Here is a 21,459-nt window from a genome sequence, read left to right on the forward strand (position 1 = left end):
ATCACTGTGGTTAATGTCCAGCACCGATCACACTTCAGCACTGTCTCACAAAGATGTAGAACGTGAACCAAATTGAAATCCCTGTAAGGTTGTCTCGGGAGTTGTTGGACAATGAATACTTTATCCAGTTGATGCCATAGCAAATCACAGATTACACCAATGCTTTTGGTTGTTACTCAGTATTAGCATCAAAAACATTATTTTTCTGTCCAGTGAGCTTAGACTTCCAACAGAAAACAGAAATACCTCTCATTTGGCATTCAATAATTAATTCTCATGCTTAATAACCCCCCCCCCCCATGAACATAACTTCTTTCTGTCAGTATTTGTTGCAAACCCCCCACCCCACCCCCACTTTTATTGGTATACATTGGCTTTTCTGTGTAAACCAAAAAACTTGCAATTTACGAGGGTAAGTCAATTATGATCTGCAAAAAAGTTATAAAATATTATTGTCATCAAATAGGAAACTTACAAAACATTTTTCGACATAGTCTCCTTGAGTTTCAACACATTTGGTCCATCGCTGTACAAGCTTCCAGATGCTCTCACAAAAGGTTCTTGGTTGAGCTACGAGCCAGGAATGCACCACTTATTTCACTGCTTCGTCCAAGGCAAATCGATGGCTACTTAATGCCTGCCAAACAAGTGATAGTAAAAAGGGGCAAAATCGGGACTACATGGAGGATGATCCAGTACTTCAAATTTGAGTTTCTGGAGTGTTTCAGCAATGTGAGCAGCAGTATGCGGATGGGCATTGTCGTGCAACAGCACAACACCTTTTGATAGCAATCCTCAGCGTTTGCTTTGAATTGCAGGCTTTAGCCTAGCAGTAAGCATCTTGCTGTAACATACACTGTTTATTGTTGTGTCCCTTTCCCCATAATGTTCCAGTACTGGACCTTGTGCATCCCAAAAAACCATAAACATCAACTTTCCTGCGCATGGTTGGGTCTTCAACTTTTTCTTGCAATGTGAAATTGGATGTTTCCATTCCATAATGCGCCGTTTCTTCTCCGGCTCGTACTGATGGATCCATGTTTCTTTCACCAGTAATGATCCTGTCTAAGAAGTTGTCCTCTACGTTACCACAGCAATCTAAATGTTTTTTGCAGATGTCCAAGCGCGTTTGTTTATGCAGCTGTGTGAGTTGTTTTGAGACCCATCTTGCACAAACTTTATGAAACCCAAGTCTGTTGTGGATGATTTTGGAGGCAGAACCGTGACTAATTTGCAGAAGATGTGCCACTTCGTCAACAGTTAATCATCTGTCTAAGAGAATCATTTCACATGAATGCTCGATGGTTTCTTCATTTGTGGTGGTAAACAGTTGTTTGGCTCCTTCATTGTGCGTAACACTTGTGCAACCATTTCAGAATTTTTCAATCCATTCGTAGACACTCCATTGTGGCAAAACACTGTTCCCGTACTGAACCGAAAGTCTTCGATGAATTTCTGCCCGATACGCCTTCTGACCACAAAAAATGGATCACTGAACGTTACTCTTCTTTGGTGCAAAAAGACAGCAGAGCAGCCATGATTAACAGCACGGCAGTGATAATGAAACTAACCTAGTAGCTCACCTCCTTTAAAAAAAAAAAAAAACACACACACACACACACATACGCGCGCTTACGTCGATTCTGCACAGCAAGGTGCAGTGTGTTCTCCGGAAGTTGGCAATGCTTTCTTTAATCTGAGTCTTGAGCTGTGCACAGTTTGTTGATCTAGTCTGATACACAATGGCCTTTATATGGCCTCATAAAAAGCAGTCACAGACTGAGAAATAAGTGCCTATCACCATACAACATGACACAGCACACCATGTGGTAACTTCAGCGCAGTTTAACGGATGCTAGTAAAGTGCAGCAGGAGTTGTTTGTGCCCAGTAATGCATGTTCTGCTTACTGACGTCTCCACTTAGGCGAAAACGGGCTGCATCTGACATCCAAACATTTACAGTAAAGTTAGCATTCTCACTGATTTTAGCGAAGAGATTTTCACGAAAATTTACTTGCAGTATAGAATTATTTATTTTTAGTTCTTGAACAATCTGAAACTTGTAACAATGAAGTTGAAGGCTATGGATATTTTTGCATGCTCTGACATCTGACAAGGGAACCTCCCCATCGCACCCCCCTCAGATTTAGTTATACGTGGGCACAGTGGACAGGCCTTGAAAAACTGAACACAGATCAATCGAGAAAACAGGAAGAAGTTGTGTGGAACCGTGAAAAAAATTAGTAAAATATACAAACTGAGTAGTCAATGCGCAAGATAGGCAACATCAAGGACGATTTGAGCTCGGGGGCGCCGTGGTCCCGTGGTTAGCGTGAGTAGCTACAGAACGAGAGGTCCTTGGTTCAAGTCTTCCCTCAACTGAAAATTTTACTTTCTTTATTTTCGCAAAGTTATGATTGGTCTGTTCGTTCATTGACGTCTCTGTTCACTGCAATAAGTTTAGTGTTTGTGTTTTGCGACCGCACCACAAAACCGTGCGATTAGTAGACGAAAGGACGTGCCTTTCCAATGGGAACCGAAAACATTTGATCGCAAGGTCATAGGTCAACCGATTCCTCCACGGGAAAACACGTCTGGTATATTCTATACGACACTGGTGACGGCATGTGCGTCACATGACAGGAATATGTTGTTGACCCACCTAACTTGTACGCGTGGCAAATGGGTAAAAAGATTCTTCTACCTTGCTCGATTTAGGTTTTCTTGTGGATGTGATAATCATTCCCAAAAAAGTGATGAAAACATAAGAGTTTTGTCACATAAACTGAAAATAAAAAATTAAAATTTTCGCTTGAGGGAAGAATTGAACTAAGGACCTCTCGTTCCACAGCTGCTCACGCTAACCACGGGACCACTGCGCTCGTGAGCTCACATTGTCCTTGATGTTGCCTATCTTGCACATGGACTACTCAGTTTGTATATTTTGCTTATTTTTTCATAGTTCCACACAACTTCTTCCTGTTTTCTCGATTGATCTGTGTTCAGTTTTTCAAGGCCTATCCACTGTGCCAACGTATAACGAAATCTGAGGGGGGTGCGATGGGGAGGTTCCCTTGTGAGCCCCAACGATGAGTTTGTGAAGAAGCCAACTGATCAAGGGGTGGGACATAATATTGGTGCTGAAACACACTCCATGCAGCTGTCACTCTGTCACCATGGTGGCAATATACACGCACGACAACCTCATGCTGTGTACCAACCTACTTCAACTGAATGTCTGCTGATACTGAACACTTACAAGGCTCCCAACATCTACTTCAAATGTTCCAATTCTTGGTGCCAACCTTTGCTATCTCATCTTATCCCGACTGAGGTAAAAGTAACAAATCACTCTCTTTTTGATCCCACAACAAATATCACTTCTGTACCTCGCTTAAATAAATTTAATAAGCAAATACAAATAACAAAAAAATAATTAATTACTATACACTGAGTGTGACACAGTCACACGCAGTATTCAATACTGGTAGAGAGCTACATGACATCTATATCTACATTTATACTCCGCAAGCCACCCCAACGGTGTGTGGTGGAGGGCACTTTACGTGCCACTGTCATTACGTCCCTTTCCTGTTACACTCGCGTATGGTTCGCGGGAAGAACGACTGCCAGAAACCCTCCATGCGCGCTCGAATCTCTCTAATTTTACATTCGTGATCTCCTCGGGAGTTATAAGTAGGGGGAAGCCATATATTCGATACCTCATCCAGAAATGCATCCTCTCGAAACCTGGGCAGCAAGCTACACTGCGATGCAGAGTGCCTCTCTTGCAGAGTCTGCCACTTGAGTTTGCTAAACATCTCCATAACGCTATCACGCTTACCAAATAACCCTGTGACGAAACACACCGCTCTTCTTTGGATCTTCTCTATCTCCTCAGTCAACCCAAAATGGTATGGATCCCACACTGACGAGCAATACTCAAGTATAGGGCGAACAAGTGTTTTGTAAGCCACCTCCTTTGTTGATGGACTACATTTTCAAAGGACTCTCCCAATGAATCTCAACCTGGCACCCGCCTTACCAGCAATTAATTTTATATGATCATTCCACTTCAAATCATTCCGTATGCATACTCCCAGATATTTTACAGAAGTAACTGCTACCAGTGTTTGTTCCGCTATCATATAATCACACAATAAAGGATCCTTCTTTCTATGTATTCGCAATACATTACATTTGTCTATGTTAAGGGTCAGTTGCCACTCCCTGCACCAAGTGCCTATCCGCAGTGACAAAAATACTTGTTCGCTGTTGTTATTTACTAACCATGCATTTGTACTTGCTAACTGCTGCTGTTGCTGCTCCCTCAAAGGTATGCGAACTTCTCCAAGAAATACATTGTCTGACATCCCTGGTGCATCATGCCACAGGCTCACACGAAGTTCATTGAATTCAACATCTTCTTGCTGAATTGAATATGTATCCCTGTCATGATTCTGGCCATGCAAACCTGGAAGCTACAAACACAAAATTCAGTTAAGGAATGTTTAATGTTTAGGTCCAAGACAGTTTTTAACAGGACATTAAACAGAAAAATGTACAACTATTTCCAGGCTGACTGGGGAGAATCTCAACATAGATGTATTCAATGAAATACAGGCCAAGCACTAAGCCATCGCCAACATCTAAAGTGAATATTTAGTTATACGTACATAAGTCAATGCAAACACTTAAATAACTACAGCACTGTAGAATATGCTGGGTGCTGTTAAAATATAATATTTTATTGTACTCTGCCACCACTACTCCCTTCACATTTTTGATGTAGCAAGAGCTGCCCCTGCCCATTCAGATCATGTGTATGCATTCACATTCTTATTTACACTCAAATATAACGATAATGAGTTACTCTTCCAGAGTTATTACTTATTTTTATCTGTGCTTTGAAAATGCCAGGATGGCAGTGACATGTGTAGTGCAGATAAAGACCTTAGACAACTGGCATTAAAATCATTTCCTTTACTTTCTTACAAGAAGATTAAGCTCTCATACGACTACTAGATAAACATTCGGTAATTCTAATTTTCATCCATGGTTTGGATATTACAAAACAGAAAATGACACCATTTAACGCACACTTAACTAAATAGCAGACATTCAGCACAATGTAGGCACTCAGTGGTGTGTGTGTGTGTGGGGGGGGGATGCATGTTCGTGTTGTGCATGTATGTGTAATGATTTCTTCCAAATGCTTGCAAAGTTTTCATCTATCCTGTGTGTGCACCTGTCAACGACTATTCAGTGAATGGTCTCCTTTACTTCAAATTGTTTACAATCTGCCCGAACTTTCTTTATTATATGTAGAATCTTTTATAGGCACATGTACACATTGCCTTTCATACTTGCTAACTGCTGCTGTTGCTGTTCCCTCAAAAGATCAAACACATTACAGAATGTCAGAGCTTTTGATACACCTATTCAAGCAGCTACTTGAAATACAGTCTTAAATATGCGAATTAATGTTGAATGCTATATTAGGTCACTTAGTTTTTAAATTACTCCACATGTAAATAATTTATTCCCACATCAACAGCATTTCCAGAATGGCCTTTCAAGCTCTTGCTACTATTTGGAACACCAATGACAGTACTCTGAAGTTCATCACTGTCTGCTTCCAATAGAAATGTCCCATTAAATACCCAATTTACATTTTTCGTGTCATCAAACACTGATTTGGTACTATGCTTTAGTTGATATGTTTTAATACACACTTTTATTAATTCCATCAGAGCACGAAATTTATCAATCCCTAACAGTTGCTTAGCAAAATCATTTTCTAGTTCCCCTAGTTTAGCTGTTCAACAGTATATTTTTGTGTTTACCATTTAGTTTTAGCCCCAATAGTTTGTGTAACTTTTCCATATATCCAATTAAATCTCAGTAAATATTCAGAATGCATAAGACGTTTATTATTCTCCTCGTTCCTAAGGGGAAGGGTTTTTTGTAAAGGTCTCTCTCCCTTTATACACAAACAAAACGAGGATTCCTGGTACCTGTAACACACAATGATCTAGTAACATAAACTTAAGCACTGTGAACACTGTTGCAGTCAGAGGACCAACAGTAAACTCTAATTCTCACATTACAGCTCTATTACAGATAACCAAAATCCAAAGCTGAGGTTTTTCAGATTAAAGAACAAACACTGGGGAATATTTTTTAGCCTCCTCTAAATGCAGCTACAGCCTCTGATGTTCTATTGGGTGCCTACAATAATAGAGAACTGTGTTCACAAAATAGCTGACGGCACTGTCAAGGTCAGTGCAGTTGCTACTGCCTGTACTGCTTAAAAAGATGGTTGGCAGAAAACAGTAAAACAACAAAAAGGAACTTAATAGAATGAGTTCCTGCACGAAGACATTGATGTCGCAGTGACAGTTTTCTTGTGGCCACTTGTCTGTTCACTTGCATGCAGGTCTTACGGAGTTATTAAATGATGAACATAAGCAACCAATTAAGCATCAATGTCTAACAACAAGCTGCCAATGGCCTGTCTGCCGGTAAGCTCAGCCCAAAGAGACACTTACATTCCAGATTCCAGGCAGTAGCTCCACTACAACTGACTCCTACAAATTAACCGAACAACCCCAAAAGAATTTTCTGTAGGGAAGCACTGCCCATTACAGACCACTAATTTGCTATTGTCTGCCAATTATCTGACTGAATAATAGAAGCAATAGCCTCCCATATAATTGCCCCCCCCCCTCCCAACTCTGGTCTTTAAGACAGTCCAAGGACATCCTACAATAATGACACTGGTTATCAGATAACTATCAATACACAGGGTAATACCTTTTTAAGAATGCAGCAATTTCTTTGCTCTAAAGAAAACACTCACTTTTGTTTTAGAGTTCTTATATATTTTCATAAAAAAAACAAGGTAGACTGCCTAATAGAACTTTACCAAATTGACACTGACCACGGAAGCCTAAACACACATACCCACAACGTGGTCAATCACAACATTAATCTGTTTCTACCTTCATGCTCCGTACATCTACTGATTTTTAATTTCTAACATCATTCTGTGGAACTACATTTCAGGTGCTTTGCAACCTAGTTGAATTTCTTTTGTATGTTACAATGCATACAATTTTTCCAGCAGATTGCAAGAAACTGTCTGCAGTAAATTGTTCATTCACTGCAACTGAGTTAATCAGTTTTGCTGAAACTTATCATAGTGTAAGTACACAGTTGAAGGTTATTTTAAAAAAGATGACAACATGAATTTGGACATTGCCTGCACTTAATATTTATGACAAAAAGTTCCTGGTAAATAATTAAATGTATATTCCCTGTAATACAGACGTACTGTGATACTCACTTCAAATGTCAAGACTTCGTCGAACAGAGGGGAAACAGTTTTTTTCTTAACTTTTGTCTTCTTTGTTTCTTGCTTGCCATTAGAATAGCACATAGTTACAGTTGCAAATGGATCACAGTTTCCATTTTTTATTGTCAGGTCACTGCACTCAATAAGCCTGCCAGCAAAGAAAGAGAAAACACAATCATAAATAAGAAACTACTACTACTACTACTACTACTACTACTACTACTACTACTAATAATAATAATAATAATGATAATAATAATACAGGAACTATAATGAAACTTAATTTTTAAAGTACCTAACAATATCATACATAATTTAATCAGAAGGACATAATATCAGTACAGGACACTTTGAAAATTAATGGAAAATAAAAAATGGATACATCTAACAATGTTACACAAGAACACCATATTTGTTTGAGCACCGACAATAGGTGAGAAGTAAGGCCATTTCCAACTAGCAAAATTAAGCAATTATCAGAATGTCAGTGCTGCCATATTGTGAGTTGGTAGGAGGCTGGATAGTCCTCTTGAAGGATAACCCAAAACAGGGTTTGCTTTGTTTTAGGGCATAAACAACGAGGGTCATATGCACCCACATCAGAACCGGAGAACAAGGGGAGGGGGAAACAGGTGCTTGGAGAAAGGTCCATAAAATACGTCAGAGAAACAGAGATCCTGAACTAAAGATTAAATGTCCATCGGCATATTGCTACGACAGATAAAAAGTAAAACGTGGTTGTCAGGCCACATGTCATTCACTAAAACTGCCGATAGCTCAGAAGGTAAACATAAATTGGAATGTAAATACGCATTCCATCAGTAAATGGCAAACCGTCAAAGGTTGAGGGCAATGACCACAAAATGGTGGGGAGCATCACTTAACAAATTGCGATGGCTAAAAAGACAATGCCCAATATACAACTTTGCTAAAATGATCTCCTTATGCCAATATGGCCAAGAGGAGGTCGTCCATGCTGCTGGGAGTGGTTTAATTTAATGGAGATTGTTTCCATGAAGGGTGGACCAGTGGTGATGCTTGTGATATCAACGTTCGATACCATACTTGTTAGGGGTTGCAGATATCAACCACGGTCCGTAATAGATATCGTTGCACCCGCAAGTCGTGACTAGTGCCGCTACGCGGCTTGTGACAAGTATCTAGCGAGCTCTTGTCCACTCTTGCTCGGGACGTCAACTAGGAATGTAGCATAGCCTTCAGCTGATAGGAGGCAACCTCTAACAAGGTGCTTAGTCAAGTCTGGCATAATTAATGCCTCTCTAGATATGTTTGTAATTATATGTATGCAGCATATGAAGAAGCCTGTAACACAAGTTAAGTACAATATATATTATTTTTTACCAATGACTACTAATTTTTCAGTCATTGCAGATACAAACTATGCAGCCAGCTCCTTACTGACTTCACCGTCAAACCTGCAATACATGTTCCTATTTAGCATTGGCCACCTGTCATCATAACAACTGTCAATGAGAATCATAACAAATGGCGACGAGAATGATGGTCCAGTTTTTTTAGGAAAGCTGAGCAGTGACAGCAGAGCTGATTCATCGATACATTGGAGAAGACGTTTATTTCATTTGTGTCTGCATTATTTCTAGAGTATGTACCCAGCTGTGCCACCCATCCTCTCCGATTTGTATGAGTGACGTGTGCACGAAATTTTTTCCTACTCCCGATTGTGATTCTTTGATTTATTTGTGATGGCAAATCTGGAGGAACAAAATGTACTGGCAGAACTGTTACAATTGCAGAATCAGCAGTCCAGTGCACTACTACAGGCCTTGGGACAGCTCGTCCAGGGACAACAAGAAGCTCTGCCACATGTACTGGCTGCACAGGAGCTGACCGTACAGTGGGCCACAGCACCGCCGTTTCGCGCCTTCGATGCCAGTGTAGAGACCTGGCAGGAATGGCACATGCAGTTTTCACACCATCTGGCTGCAAACAACATTCAAGGTAAAATGAGGCTGCACACACTTTTATCTTGTGTTGGCGCGGCCTCTCCTCAAACTATTCCTGAGAAGATTGGTAGAACAGTACAGTTACGAAGACCTTGTTAAAGCATTGACCAATTACTACTAGGAGAATATAAACATTGTGACACAAAAAGGTACGCATTTTTCCACACAAAACGTGCACCTCTGCAGAATTACTGTGAGTGGGTAGCAACTTTGCAAGGCCTCAATCACGACTCTGAATTTTCATGTTCTTGTGGAATATCATATTCTGACATCATGGTACGGGACACTATTGCGCAAAACGTGTCAGGCACATGCATCAGAGAGCAAATTCTTAAATTATCCAGCCCCACTTTAGAACAAGTGGTGGACATTTTGGACAGACAGGACACTTTGAACTTTGCTGCAAATTCTTTGGAATCAATTCCCGTTGTCTGTCAGGTTAGCAAGCCAGCTGTGCGCACATCACATATACATGCTGCTGTGCTGGCTCAGCGCACACCGGCCCAATTCACTTCCAGGAAATGAACACCTGTTAAGTGCCAGCTGCAGCTGCCTGCATTGCGATCATGCCCGCAGTGTAATTCCAAGCACTCACACCAGAATTGCCCATCGCACAAGGCCATGTGTCATTTTTGCAACAAAGTGGGACATGTCCAGGCAGTGTGCTTAAAAAGACAGAACTCTGAAAAACAGTATCACGTTTCCAGACAAAGTAGATTCCGCCGGCACTGTTCCTGCAATAAGACTTCCTATCACAACGAGCCACATGCAATGGAAATAAATGCTGTAAATTCGCCTCCAGTACCGGAGACTTTGCCCGATTGTTACACTTTTGTTTGTGATGCCAGTCGGCTGCACGCCGACAAAAGAAGTCCTGCCACGCCTGATCTGCCTGTCAACGTTTGTCAGTGAACATTGCTTCTCAGAACGACATTTTTCGCCAACGGCAGAACGAACTTTTTGTTGACTTGCACATTCAAAATCATACGATTCTTTTCAGTTGGACTCTGGAGCATCTATTTCACTAATGAATCGTAAAACTTACGAATTGCGGGGTTCACCTCCATTGCGTAATGCAAATGTTACGTTAGCTACCTACAGTGGACAAAGTATGGACTGTGTAGTTTGCCAGTGTCACACTGTGGACAAACTCAGGTGGTTTCTTTTCATGTACTGTGTTCACCATCATCTGTAAATATTTTTGGTCTTGATTTATTTGATGTATTCTCCTTCACTGTGCGCGATTTCATACTAGCCGTCACTGAAAGTGTTCCCACAAACATTGTTTCTCAATTATGTCAAGAGTTTGCTGACATTTTTTCGACAGGTTTAGGTTGCACGAACAATTTTCAGGTGCATATTCAATTGAAGGACAATGCACAGCCTAAATTTTTTCGCACTCGCACAGTGCCTCACATGCTTCAAGACGAAGTTGCTCAAACATTGCATGAACTTGAGGATCAAGGGGTGATTGAACTGGTGAAAGAATAATTATGGACATCACCATTGGTTATCTTAACGAAACCATCAGGCAAAATGCGGCTGTGCATGGATTTTAAAGTCATCGTCAATCCTTCCTTTGCCACGTCCAGAAGACTTGTTAGACAAATTGTTCTACTTTAGATTTGCAAGATGCCTATCTTCAGATTCCTGTGGATGAAGAATCCCATAAGATTCTCATCGTGAATATGCACTTAGGTCTCTACAAATTTAAAAGGCTTCCGTTCGGATGTGCCTCTACACCGGCACTATTTCAGCAGTACTTACAGACTCTTTGTGCGTCGATTCCTTCAGTGTGTAATTACCTACATGACACCGTAGTTTCTGGTTCTACGCTGCAAGAACATTTGCAAAATTTGAGACAGTTTTTTGAAGTGCTCCGAGAAAATGGACTTAGACTCAATAAGGACAAGTCTACATTTTTTCAGAACAGTTATCTTATTTGGGACATGTGATAAACTCTCAAGGCATCCATCCAAGTCTGGATCATTTAAGAGCAATCTCAGAGCTACCAGCACCCAAGACAGTTAAAGAATTGCAATCAGTTCGAGGCAAGCTCAATTATTATCACAAGTTTTTGTCTAACGTATCATTTCTTGCAGCACCATCACATTGACTGTGTCAAAAGAACGTTCCGTTCATTTGGTCGCCTGAATGTGAACGTGCCTCTGAGCAGCTTAAATCTACATTGTTATCTAGCACATGTCTTACGCCCTTCGATCCTGTAAAACCTCTTGTCCTCATGGTTGACGCTTCTGATTTCGGGATAGGAGCTGTTCTGGCTCACAAATTTGGTTTGCGTGACAGCCCAATCGCACTTGCATAGAAGCTAATCTCCTCTTTGCAGTGTAACTACTCGCAGATCAAGAAGGAAGTGCTCGCTTTGATTTTTGGAGTTACAAAATTCCACAACTTCTTATATGGTCGCTAGTTTACAGTTCACCGACCATAAGCCTTTGACGTCTTTGTTTCACCCGTCAAAGCCGGTGTCTCTGCGTACGGCTCAAAAATTTATTCGTTGGTCATTATTTTTGTCGCAGTACCGTTATGACATCTTGTATCGGCCTACTGCCCAGCACTGTAACGCCGACGTATTATCCCGATTGCCAATAGCTAAAGACGCGCTGTTTAACTCTTCCGATAAGGCTTGTATGTTCATCGATGTGCAAAATGATGATGATGTAGAAAGTTTTCCTGTTGACTTTCGTCGTATAGCCACAGCAACAGCTAACGACCCAGTATTAAGTGTTGTTTTGCATAATGTCACTATGCAGTGACCTTTGTCTAAAAATTGGATTGAAGATCTGTTGGTTCATCGTTTTCTTGTGTGCCGAAAATGACTTTGTACAACGTGGTGTCCTCTTGCTCCGCACGGAGAACGATCAGTCTCGTGTTATTGTTCCATGTTCATTGCAGTCAACTGTGCTACGACTTCTTCACCAAGGTCATTGGGGTATAGTACAAACAAAACAGTTAGCACGCCGCCACTGTACCTGGTTTGGAATTGACACTGACATAACCAAGATTTGTTGTTCTTGTTCTGTGTGCCAAAAACCAATCCACAACACTGCAGAAATTTCTCTCTTGGCCTAAGGCAACTTTGCCATGGAATGACTTGCATTTAGATTTTGCTGGTCCTTTTTGGGACACACGATGGTTAATTCTTGTTGATTGTTTTAGCGGTTTTCCATTTGTTGTTCGCATGTCATCAACGACATCGTCTGCTACCATCAAAGCCTTGTCTTCTACCTTTTCCATAGGATTGCCACAAGTCGTCGTCACCGACAATGGACCTCAATTTCTGTCTGCAGAGTTCGAAACCTTTTGTGAATCTACTGGTATTCAGCATTTAACTTCAGCACTGCTCTCTCCTCAATCGAACAGAGCTGCTGAAAGATTCGTTTGGATGTTTAAGTCGCAAATGTCTGAATTGAGCGACTCCCATTCTAGCGAGGACGCTCTTTTATCAATGACCAATCTCCGCCCTATGACGGTGCTTCGCCGGCTGAATTGTTGCACGGTCGTCCTCACCGAACTCTGATGAATTTGTTGGACCCTACGAACCACGTTTCTTTGCCACGGCAGACCCACAAATTCTTGCCAGATGATATTGTCTATTTTCGTCATTTCCGTGGCAATTGCCGGTGGTTGAAAGGGCACATTCTTCACCATCTTGGCCGCACTATGTTTGTCATATCAGGTCCATCTGATGAAATGCGCAGGCATCAGAATCAGATGTGCCTCTTTAGTCGTGGGGTCTCTGCCACTTGCCCTTTGTTTCCAGTGTCGGCACTGTCGGGGCTGCCCCCGTGGGGACCTCTTCCTTGCCCTCCTCACCCCTGGGTGTCGGTGCCAGCGCCACGCGACAATGCGCCACCGCGGATGCCATGTCTCGCGCCGGAGTCACCCACAGTGCCAGCATTGCTGTGGCGACCTGATGACCATATGGACCGCGTGCCTTCAACTGTGTTAGGGTACAGTGATGTTCCAGTTACAACGCCGTCCACTGACGTAGAACAGTCTGCGATTCCTGGTTTCCAGTCATTGTTGCCGGTCGGGTGCCCCAACCCGATGGAGGTCGACCTTTCAGCTCCTGCCATTGTTGTTGAAGTGCAGACACCTCATGTTGATGTGCACCCTGGAGGAGGTTTCCTGGCGTTTCCTGTCTCCCCTTGGTCCGAATGGCAGGGTGCGGGTGGGCATGCCTCGCCTGTAGTCAGGCTCCCCGCCTCCTCGACTACATCAGCATGGGGTCCTCCACCCAGCAGTCGTAAGCCATATTCAACGGCCGTTCACAGATTTGCGGGGGAGGAATGTGGTATCAACTTTCGATACCACACTCGTTAGGGGTTGCAGATATCGACTGTGGTCCATAATAGATATCATTGGACCCAGGACTCGCTGCTAGCGCCACTCTGCAGCTTGTGACAAGTATATAGCGAGCTCTCGTCCGCTCTTGCTCGATGTAGCATAGCCTTCAGATGACAGGAAGCAACCTCTAACAAGGTGCTTAGTCATGAATGGCATAAGTAATGACTCTCTAGATATGTTTTTAATTAATTGTAAGTATGCAGCATATGAAGAAGCCTGTAACACAAGTTAAGTACAATATATATTATTTTTTTACCAACAACTACTAATTATTTCAGTTGTTGCAGACACAAACTATGCTCCTTACGGACTTCACTGCCAAGCCTGCAATATATGTTCCTATTTAGCACTGACCACCTGTCATCCTAACAACTGGCGACAAGAATCATAACAACATCAAAGTGACACCACCTGCTAACAGACGGCAACACAGAGATCATTGGAGGGAATGGAAGGACTAGTGGGCTGAGGTACCAGAACTGAAGCCTTTGTAGCAGTATCAGCAGCCTTGTCTCCCCCAGGAACCCACATAAACGTCCAGTGGCACCATCAAGAGTGAGCGAGTGACAGCTTTCCTGGACCCGCTTGTGACGAAGCAAGCTGGGATAATTTTAATTCCCCTCTTGCTTTGCCATCTGCTTCCTTAAATTCGTTTTGTTACTTTTAACTAATTATCATTAACATAAGTGAATATAATCTGCATTTCCATAAAAGAAAGATTGGCCCTCAGTTTTAAAGTAAATAACACCAGATCTAATTTTGTGCTTATTTTTATGTATGTAAGTGATTTTCTAATTTATTTTGGCTATTCCTCGTTAGTATCGTTTGCTATAGGGTGAAATCAATAATTGTTTCATAATGTAAATTCTATTGTTGACATATAAACAAGTATAAATTCTGTAATAATTGTAAACATTTGGAAGACAAAATACTAATAATCTTAAAGTATCTATTTGGCTATATTCGAAAACATGTTAGCAAAACCAGCCCTTCATTAATTCCAAAGTAATTAACAGTTTTGTCAAAAGTATTGTTTGCATAACTATATATGCTAATTTCACAATTTAAACAAATAATTCGGCCTAACTCTTGCAGTAGAAGAAACTGTTAAAAAGAGCCAATTTCTTGATGTATTCAGTTAATTTAATGAGTTAAGTTTTAATTGTAATTTCTGTAAATCAAACTTCGAACAATGTTAGTTTCAGTACTGATTATTGTGATGATATATAAGGGCCCGATTTTGGTCACTAGACAGTTAAGTTAGCCCATGGCCAAGTTTCAGACGAGTTTCATGTGCTGGTTAGAACAACAATGCTTCAAATTAACCGTGGAACAAACGTTAAACAATTAGGCCATGTGTAAAAACAGTGACAGTGTCTGCTCCATACTTACCTGATTATTCATTAGGAATGTGAACTTTGTGGTTAAGTTTTAAAGTTTTACTGCTCGTAGATGTTCAACAAGAAATTATTGTAGCAGTATGTGGAGTTTCGCCTGCTAACTATTAATGAGGCTTTTCGAAGGTTAAATAATAGTGCACTGGCCATATCACTGCGTATTATTATGGGGTTGTGTACAGTGAAATTAAAGTACTGAAAAACATAACTGTGCATCTGTTGGCTACATCATTTAAAGAAGTCAGTGTCTGAATCCACAAACCCCATTTTTCAGCCAGTGTAGCAACACAGTATGTCGACCCTGAGGACAACAAACGAAGAAATAAAAGCAGGTGGAACCACCACACGCTGCACTAAGGGATGGACGGTGTACAGAACACAGAGGCTCTGAAGGGCACTGAGAGAGTCAGAGCAGATGACACAATTGAAAAGCCTGTGTGTCTGGATGTACTACATGGCCTGATACAGGGTGAAGAGCTTTTCTGTAAATACTAAGCAGTGTTCCGGAAGCAAATATTGAAAAACGTCAGTGTCAATGATGAGGGCACACTTGACACCATTGTCAGTCCGAGAGCCATGAGTGTACACAAAGGTACTATTTCGAAGCTCCGTGCGAAGGTCAGTGAGGCCTGAGTAGTGTCCTTAGGAAGCAAATGAAGGCCAAGATGAACATGGGCGGCTACACCAAACCAAGATGATGAAAGGTTCACACCCATCGGGAAAGTGCCTGGTCGCGTGAAGTTAAGCTGCCGGACAAAGAGCTGAAAGAACACTGCAGGAGTTAACAAAGAAGAGGGACATGCCAAATACTGGCGATCAAAGGAATCATCAAAGGAGGCATAGGATGGGTGGCCACCCATGGCAGACAAACAGCATGCATATCTGCTGATGAGGATGTCACGGCAGTAAGACAGTGGTAGTTTGGCAGCTTCTGCATACAGACTCTCAACCAGGCTATTGTAAAAGACACCAATGGCCAAACGGATGACACAATAGTGGATTACATTGAGACAGCGTAAGGTGGGCAGACTTGCAGATGGAGGGGGGGGGGGGGGGGGGGGGAACCAGTCTAGTTTTGAATACAAGGACCAGTACAAATGGAGGAGGGTAGTCCAATCTGCTCCCCAGGAAGTTCCGCTGAGGACACATAGAACATTGAGGGACGCATGTAGTACGTGGCCAGGTATGACACATGAAAGGACCTTGAAAACTTGGTCTTTTTAAAATTCCTAAAAGAAATTGAGCATGCAGTCACGGAAGTCTCGCATGTAGAGAGTACAGAGGATATCAGTCCTCCAGCCAGTGTCATAGGCTTTCTCCAAATCGAAAAACACGGCCACACTATGGTACTCATAGAAAACCATTTGTGACGTGGGTTGACAAGGTGACAAGATGATCAGATGCACAAAGGCGTATGTGTTTTAAATCCGCACTGTGCAGTGATCAGTAAATTGTGATACTCAAGCCACCATATAGCCACGCATAAATCATCTACATCTACATCCATACTCTGCAAGCCACCTGACGGTGTGTGGCGGAGGGTACCCTGAGTACCTCTATCGGTTCTCCCTTCTATTCCAGTCTCGTATTGTTCGTGGAAAGGATTGTCGGTATGCTTCTGTGTGGGCTCTAATCTCTCTGATTTTATCCTCATGGTCTCTTCGCGAGATATATGTAGGAGGGAGCAATATACTGCTTGACTCTTCGGTGAAGGTATGTTCTCGAAACTTTAACAAAAGCCCGTACCGAGCTACTGAGCGTCTCTCCTGCAGAGTCTTCCACTGGAGTTTATCTATCATCTCCGTAACGCTTTCGCGATTACTAAATGGTCCTGTAACGAAGCGCGCTGCTCTCCGTTGGATCTTCTCTATCTCTTCTATCAACCCTACATGGTACGGATCCCACACTGCTGAGCAGTATTCAAGCAGTGGGCGAACAAGTGTACTGTATGTAGTGGACTGACAAGGCAGCCAGTCCACAGGGACGGGTAGCCGAAAGGGCACACGTACACACACGCCGACTGGCGCGAAGTCTGGAACAGGATTCGTAATGAATGTGATAAAGAAAAGAACGTAGCTACTAGAACACTTAACTTTTATATCGTCCTTTGGTATACAGCATTCTTGATGATACAAGTGAGACTCTTTATATTCATGAAGTAACTAATGGCGCCTTGCTAGGTCGTAGCCATGGACTTAGCTGAAGGCTATTCTAACTGTCTCTCGGCAAATGAGAGAAAGGCTTCGTCAGTGTAGTCGCTAGCAACGTCGTCGTACAACTGGGGCGAGTGCTCGTACGTCTCTCTAGACCTGCCGTGTGGCGGCGCTCGGTCTACGATCACACAGTGGCGACACGCGGGTCCGACATGTACTAATGGACCGCGGCCGATTTAAGCTACCACCTAGCAAGTGCGGTGTCTGGCGGTGACACCACACTGTAACCTACTTCCTTTGTTTTCGGATTGCATTTCCTTAGGATTCTTCCAATGAATCTCAGCCTCTCGATACACCACAGCATCACCTGCAAAAAGCCTCAGTGAACTTCCGATGTCATCCACCAAGTCATTTATGTATATTGTGAATAGCAACGGTCCTATGACACTCCCCCTGCGGCACACCTGAAATCACTCTTACTTCGGAAGACTTCTCTCCATTGAGAATGACATGCTGCGTTCTGTTATCTAGGAACACCTCAATCCAATCACACAATTGGTCTGATAGTCCATATGCTCTTACTTTGTTCATTAAACGACTGTGGGGAACTGTATCGAACGCCTTGCGGAAGTTAAGAAACACGGCATCTACCTGTGAACCCGTGTCTATGGCCCTCTGAGTCTCGTGGACGAATAGCGCGAGCTGGGTTTCACACGACCGTCTTTTTCGAAACCCATGCTGATTTCTACAGAGTAGATTTCTAGTCTCCAGAAAAGTCATTATACTCGAACATAATATGTGTTCCAAAATTCTACAACTGATCGACGTTAGGGATATAGGTCTATAGTTCTGCACATCTGTTCGACGTCCCTTCTTGAAAACAGGGATGACCTGTGCCCTTTTCCAATCCTTTGGAACGCTACGCTCTTCTAGAGACCTACGGTACACCGCTGCAAGAAGGGGGGCAAGTTCCTTCGCGTACTCTGTGTAAAATCGAACTGGTATCCCATCAGGTCCAGCGGCCTTTCCTCTTTTGAGCGATTTTAATTGTTTCTCTATCCCTCTGTCATCTATTTCGATATCTACCATTTTGTCATCTGTACGACAATCTAGAGAAGGAACTACAGTGCAGTCTTCCTCTGTGAAACAGCTTTGGAAAAAGACACTTAGTATTTCGGCCTTTAGTCTGTAATCCTCTGTTTCAGTACCATTTTGGTCACAGAGTGTCTGGACATTTTGTTTTGATCCACCTACCACTTTGACATAAGACCAAAATTTCTTAGGCTTTTCTGCCAAGTCAGTACATAGAACTTTACTTTCGAACTCATTGAACGCCTCTCGCATAGCCCTCCTCACACTACATTTCGCTTCGCGTAATTTTTATTTGTCTGCAAGGCTTTGGCGATGTTTATGTTTGCTGTGAAGTTCCCTTTGCTTCCACAGCAGTTTTCTAACTCTGTTATAACACGGTGGCTCTTTTCCATCTCTTATGATCTTGCTTGGCACATACTCATTTAATGCATATTGTACGATGGTTTTGAACTTTGTCCACTGATCCTCAACACTATCTGTACTTGAGACAAAACTTTTGTGTTGAGCCGTCAGGTACTCTGTAATCTGCTTGCTGTCACTTTTGCTAAACAGAAAAATCTTCCTACCTTTTTTAATATTTCTATTTACGGCTGAAGTCATCGATGCCGTAACCGCTTTATGATCGCTGATTCCCTGTTCTGCATTAACTGTTTCAAATAGTTCGGGTCTGTTTGTCACCAGAAGGTCTAATATGTTATCGCCACGAGTTGGTTCTCTGTTTAACTGCTCAAGGTAGTTTTCAGATAAAGCACTTAAAAAAATTTCACTGGATTCTTTGTCCCTGCCACCCGTTATGAACGTTTGAGTCTCCCAGTCTATATCCGGCAAATTAAAATCTCCACCCAGAACTATAACATGGTGTGGAAATCTACTCGAAATATTTTCCAAATTATCCTTCAGGTGCTCAGCCACAACAGCTGCTGAGCCAGGGGGCCTATAGAGACATCCAGTTACCATGTCTGAGCCTGCTTTAACCGTGACCTTCACCCAAATCATTTCACATTTCGGATCTCCGTCAATTTCCTTCGATACTATTGCATTTCTTATCGCTATAAACATGCCTCCCCCTTCACTGTCCAGCCTGTCTCCATGTTCCATCACCTTTGCAATCACAGCTGGTGAGAGAAATGGGGCAGTAGCTAGAAGGAAGGTGTTTGTCCCTACCGGGCTTAGGTATTGGTATGGATCCTTGCCAGCATTTGGGAAACGTGCCCTCTGCCCAGATGTGGTTGTGCGTATTAAAAGAAATTGCTTGCCTGCAAGGGCAAAGTTCTGCAACATCTAAATGTGAACATTGTCCGGCCCTGGGGTGGAGGATCAGGATGAAGTGGGAGCATGATCTAGCTCCCTCATAGTAAAGGGGGCACTGTAGCACTCATGATTCTGAGAAGAGAAGGGTATCGCCCAAGCCTCTTCCGCTCGATTTCCAATGGAGGAAGGAGGAGGGTGAGAATGGAAGGAGCTCGAAATCTCTGCAATATAGCAGCCCAAGGTGTTGGAGATAGCAATTGGGTCCACTATGACATCATCTGCTACCATCAGGCTGGCAATTGGGGAATGGACCTTGGGCCCAGAGAGTCGCCAGAGGTTGGCCCAAATGGCAGAAGAGGGAGTGGAACTGTTAAAAGAACTATTAAACGAAATCCAGCTAGCTTTTACACTATCTCGAAGAACATGACAACATTGTGCACCCAACTGGATTTAACGAATGCAGTTTGTCATCATAAAGGGGAAGAGCAAGGAATGGAACAATCTGTGGCAGTAAGGATAATGTTTGTAAGATATTCTGCCTGGTCATCACAACTGGGGAAATGTGGTTCATCAAAGGCTGCCAGGGAGGAGTAAGGCCTCCAGTCGGCATTACGAAGCTGCCATTTGGGTGTGCACGTAGGTGTGATAGGAGTTAGCAAACAGATAGCACATGGGAAATGGTCGTTCGAGTACATCAGAGAGAATGGACCACTCGAGACAATGGGCAAGCTGGGCAATGCAGAAGGAGAGGTCCAAATGGGAATAGGTGTGCGTGAAATCTGAAAGGAACAAGGATGTTCCCGTGTTAAGGTGGATGAGGTTAAATTGATTGAGAAGGACGGCCAAGAGGGCACCTCTGTGAGAGGTTCTCAGAGAGCCCCAAAGGGGGTGGTGCACATTAAAGTCACCTAGCATCAGAAAGGGGTGAGGGAGCTGCCCAATAAGCTGGAGGAAGTCTGCCCCGGTGACACTGAATGACAGACGGATGTAAACAGTACAAAGGGAGAAGTTCAAGCGAGGAAGGAAAAGACAAACTGCAAGAACTTGAAGCTGGTTAGTCAGGGAGATGGGTTGACTATGAATGTCATCTCAGATGACAGTATGACTCCCCAATGAGTGGAATGCCCTCCTCGGGGGGAAAGGTCAAAGCAGACCAAGGAGAATTGCGGGAGCTCAAAATTGTCGTGAGGACACCATTTTGTTTCCTGGAGGCAGAGAACAAGCAGACGTTGCAATTCTAAGAGCAGCCGTAAGTCCTCTTTGTTGGACTGAAGGCCGCAACAATTCCACTGGAAGATAGTGATGACGAGGAAAGGGGAGGAGGGTAAAAATGGAGGGTTATCATATTGGTGGCTGCCGAGTGCCAGCCTTCGAAGACTCACTGCTACAGGGCAGAGAGGTTGGAGGATCCTGCTCCATGAGATCTACAGGTAAGTCAGCATTCTCCTTTGGTTGGTCTGTGGAGTCCAGGGCAGAAAAACGGTTGGCGGTGTGCACTGGCAACATGGATGTCGACTGGCAAGGTTATCACGTGGCAACACTGTTGAAGAGGATCTTTGAGTCAGCAAAGGAGAAGACCATTTGCCTTTGTTTGACTCCTTGGAGCCTTTCCGGTAGGCTCAATGGATGTATGAAGTCTTTGTGGTAGTATTCCTTCCCTCCTTTCCGGCCTGCTGGTTGTGCAGCAGGTGACTTCGCCCCCTGAGGCAAAAGTTTGGTGGCTTGTTGCACAGCTGGATGAGGAGATGGGGCTGCTACAATGCCATTGGGTGATTTTACAACTGCGGTGCAGAATTTGAGATCGCATGTCTGCGTGGCCATGTCCTTTGTGGAGCGAGAAGTAAAAAGATCAG

The 21,459-nt window shown here is 42.9% G+C and overlaps 1 protein-coding gene across 1 annotated transcript in view; it reads right to left on the reverse strand.

The window, feature by feature from the left end:
- The window catches only part of LOC126237142 (GTPase-activating protein), a 157,415-nt gene that overhangs the window by 100,934 nt on the left and 35,022 nt on the right, over positions 1-21,459 (reverse strand). Inside the window, exons 5-6 of the mRNA XM_049946973.1 lie at positions 7,349-7,505; positions 4,291-4,481 (exon numbers count right to left, since the gene is read on the reverse strand). Of these exons, the coding sequence (XP_049802930.1) occupies positions 4,291-4,481; positions 7,349-7,505 (348 nt within the window). The remainder of the gene's footprint in view (positions 1-4,290; positions 4,482-7,348; positions 7,506-21,459) is intronic.

The sequence above is a fragment of the Schistocerca nitens genome, chromosome 2 (assembly GCF_023898315.1).
Source record: "Schistocerca nitens isolate TAMUIC-IGC-003100 chromosome 2, iqSchNite1.1, whole genome shotgun sequence".
NCBI classification, from domain to species: domain Eukaryota; kingdom Metazoa; phylum Arthropoda; class Insecta; order Orthoptera; family Acrididae; genus Schistocerca; species Schistocerca nitens.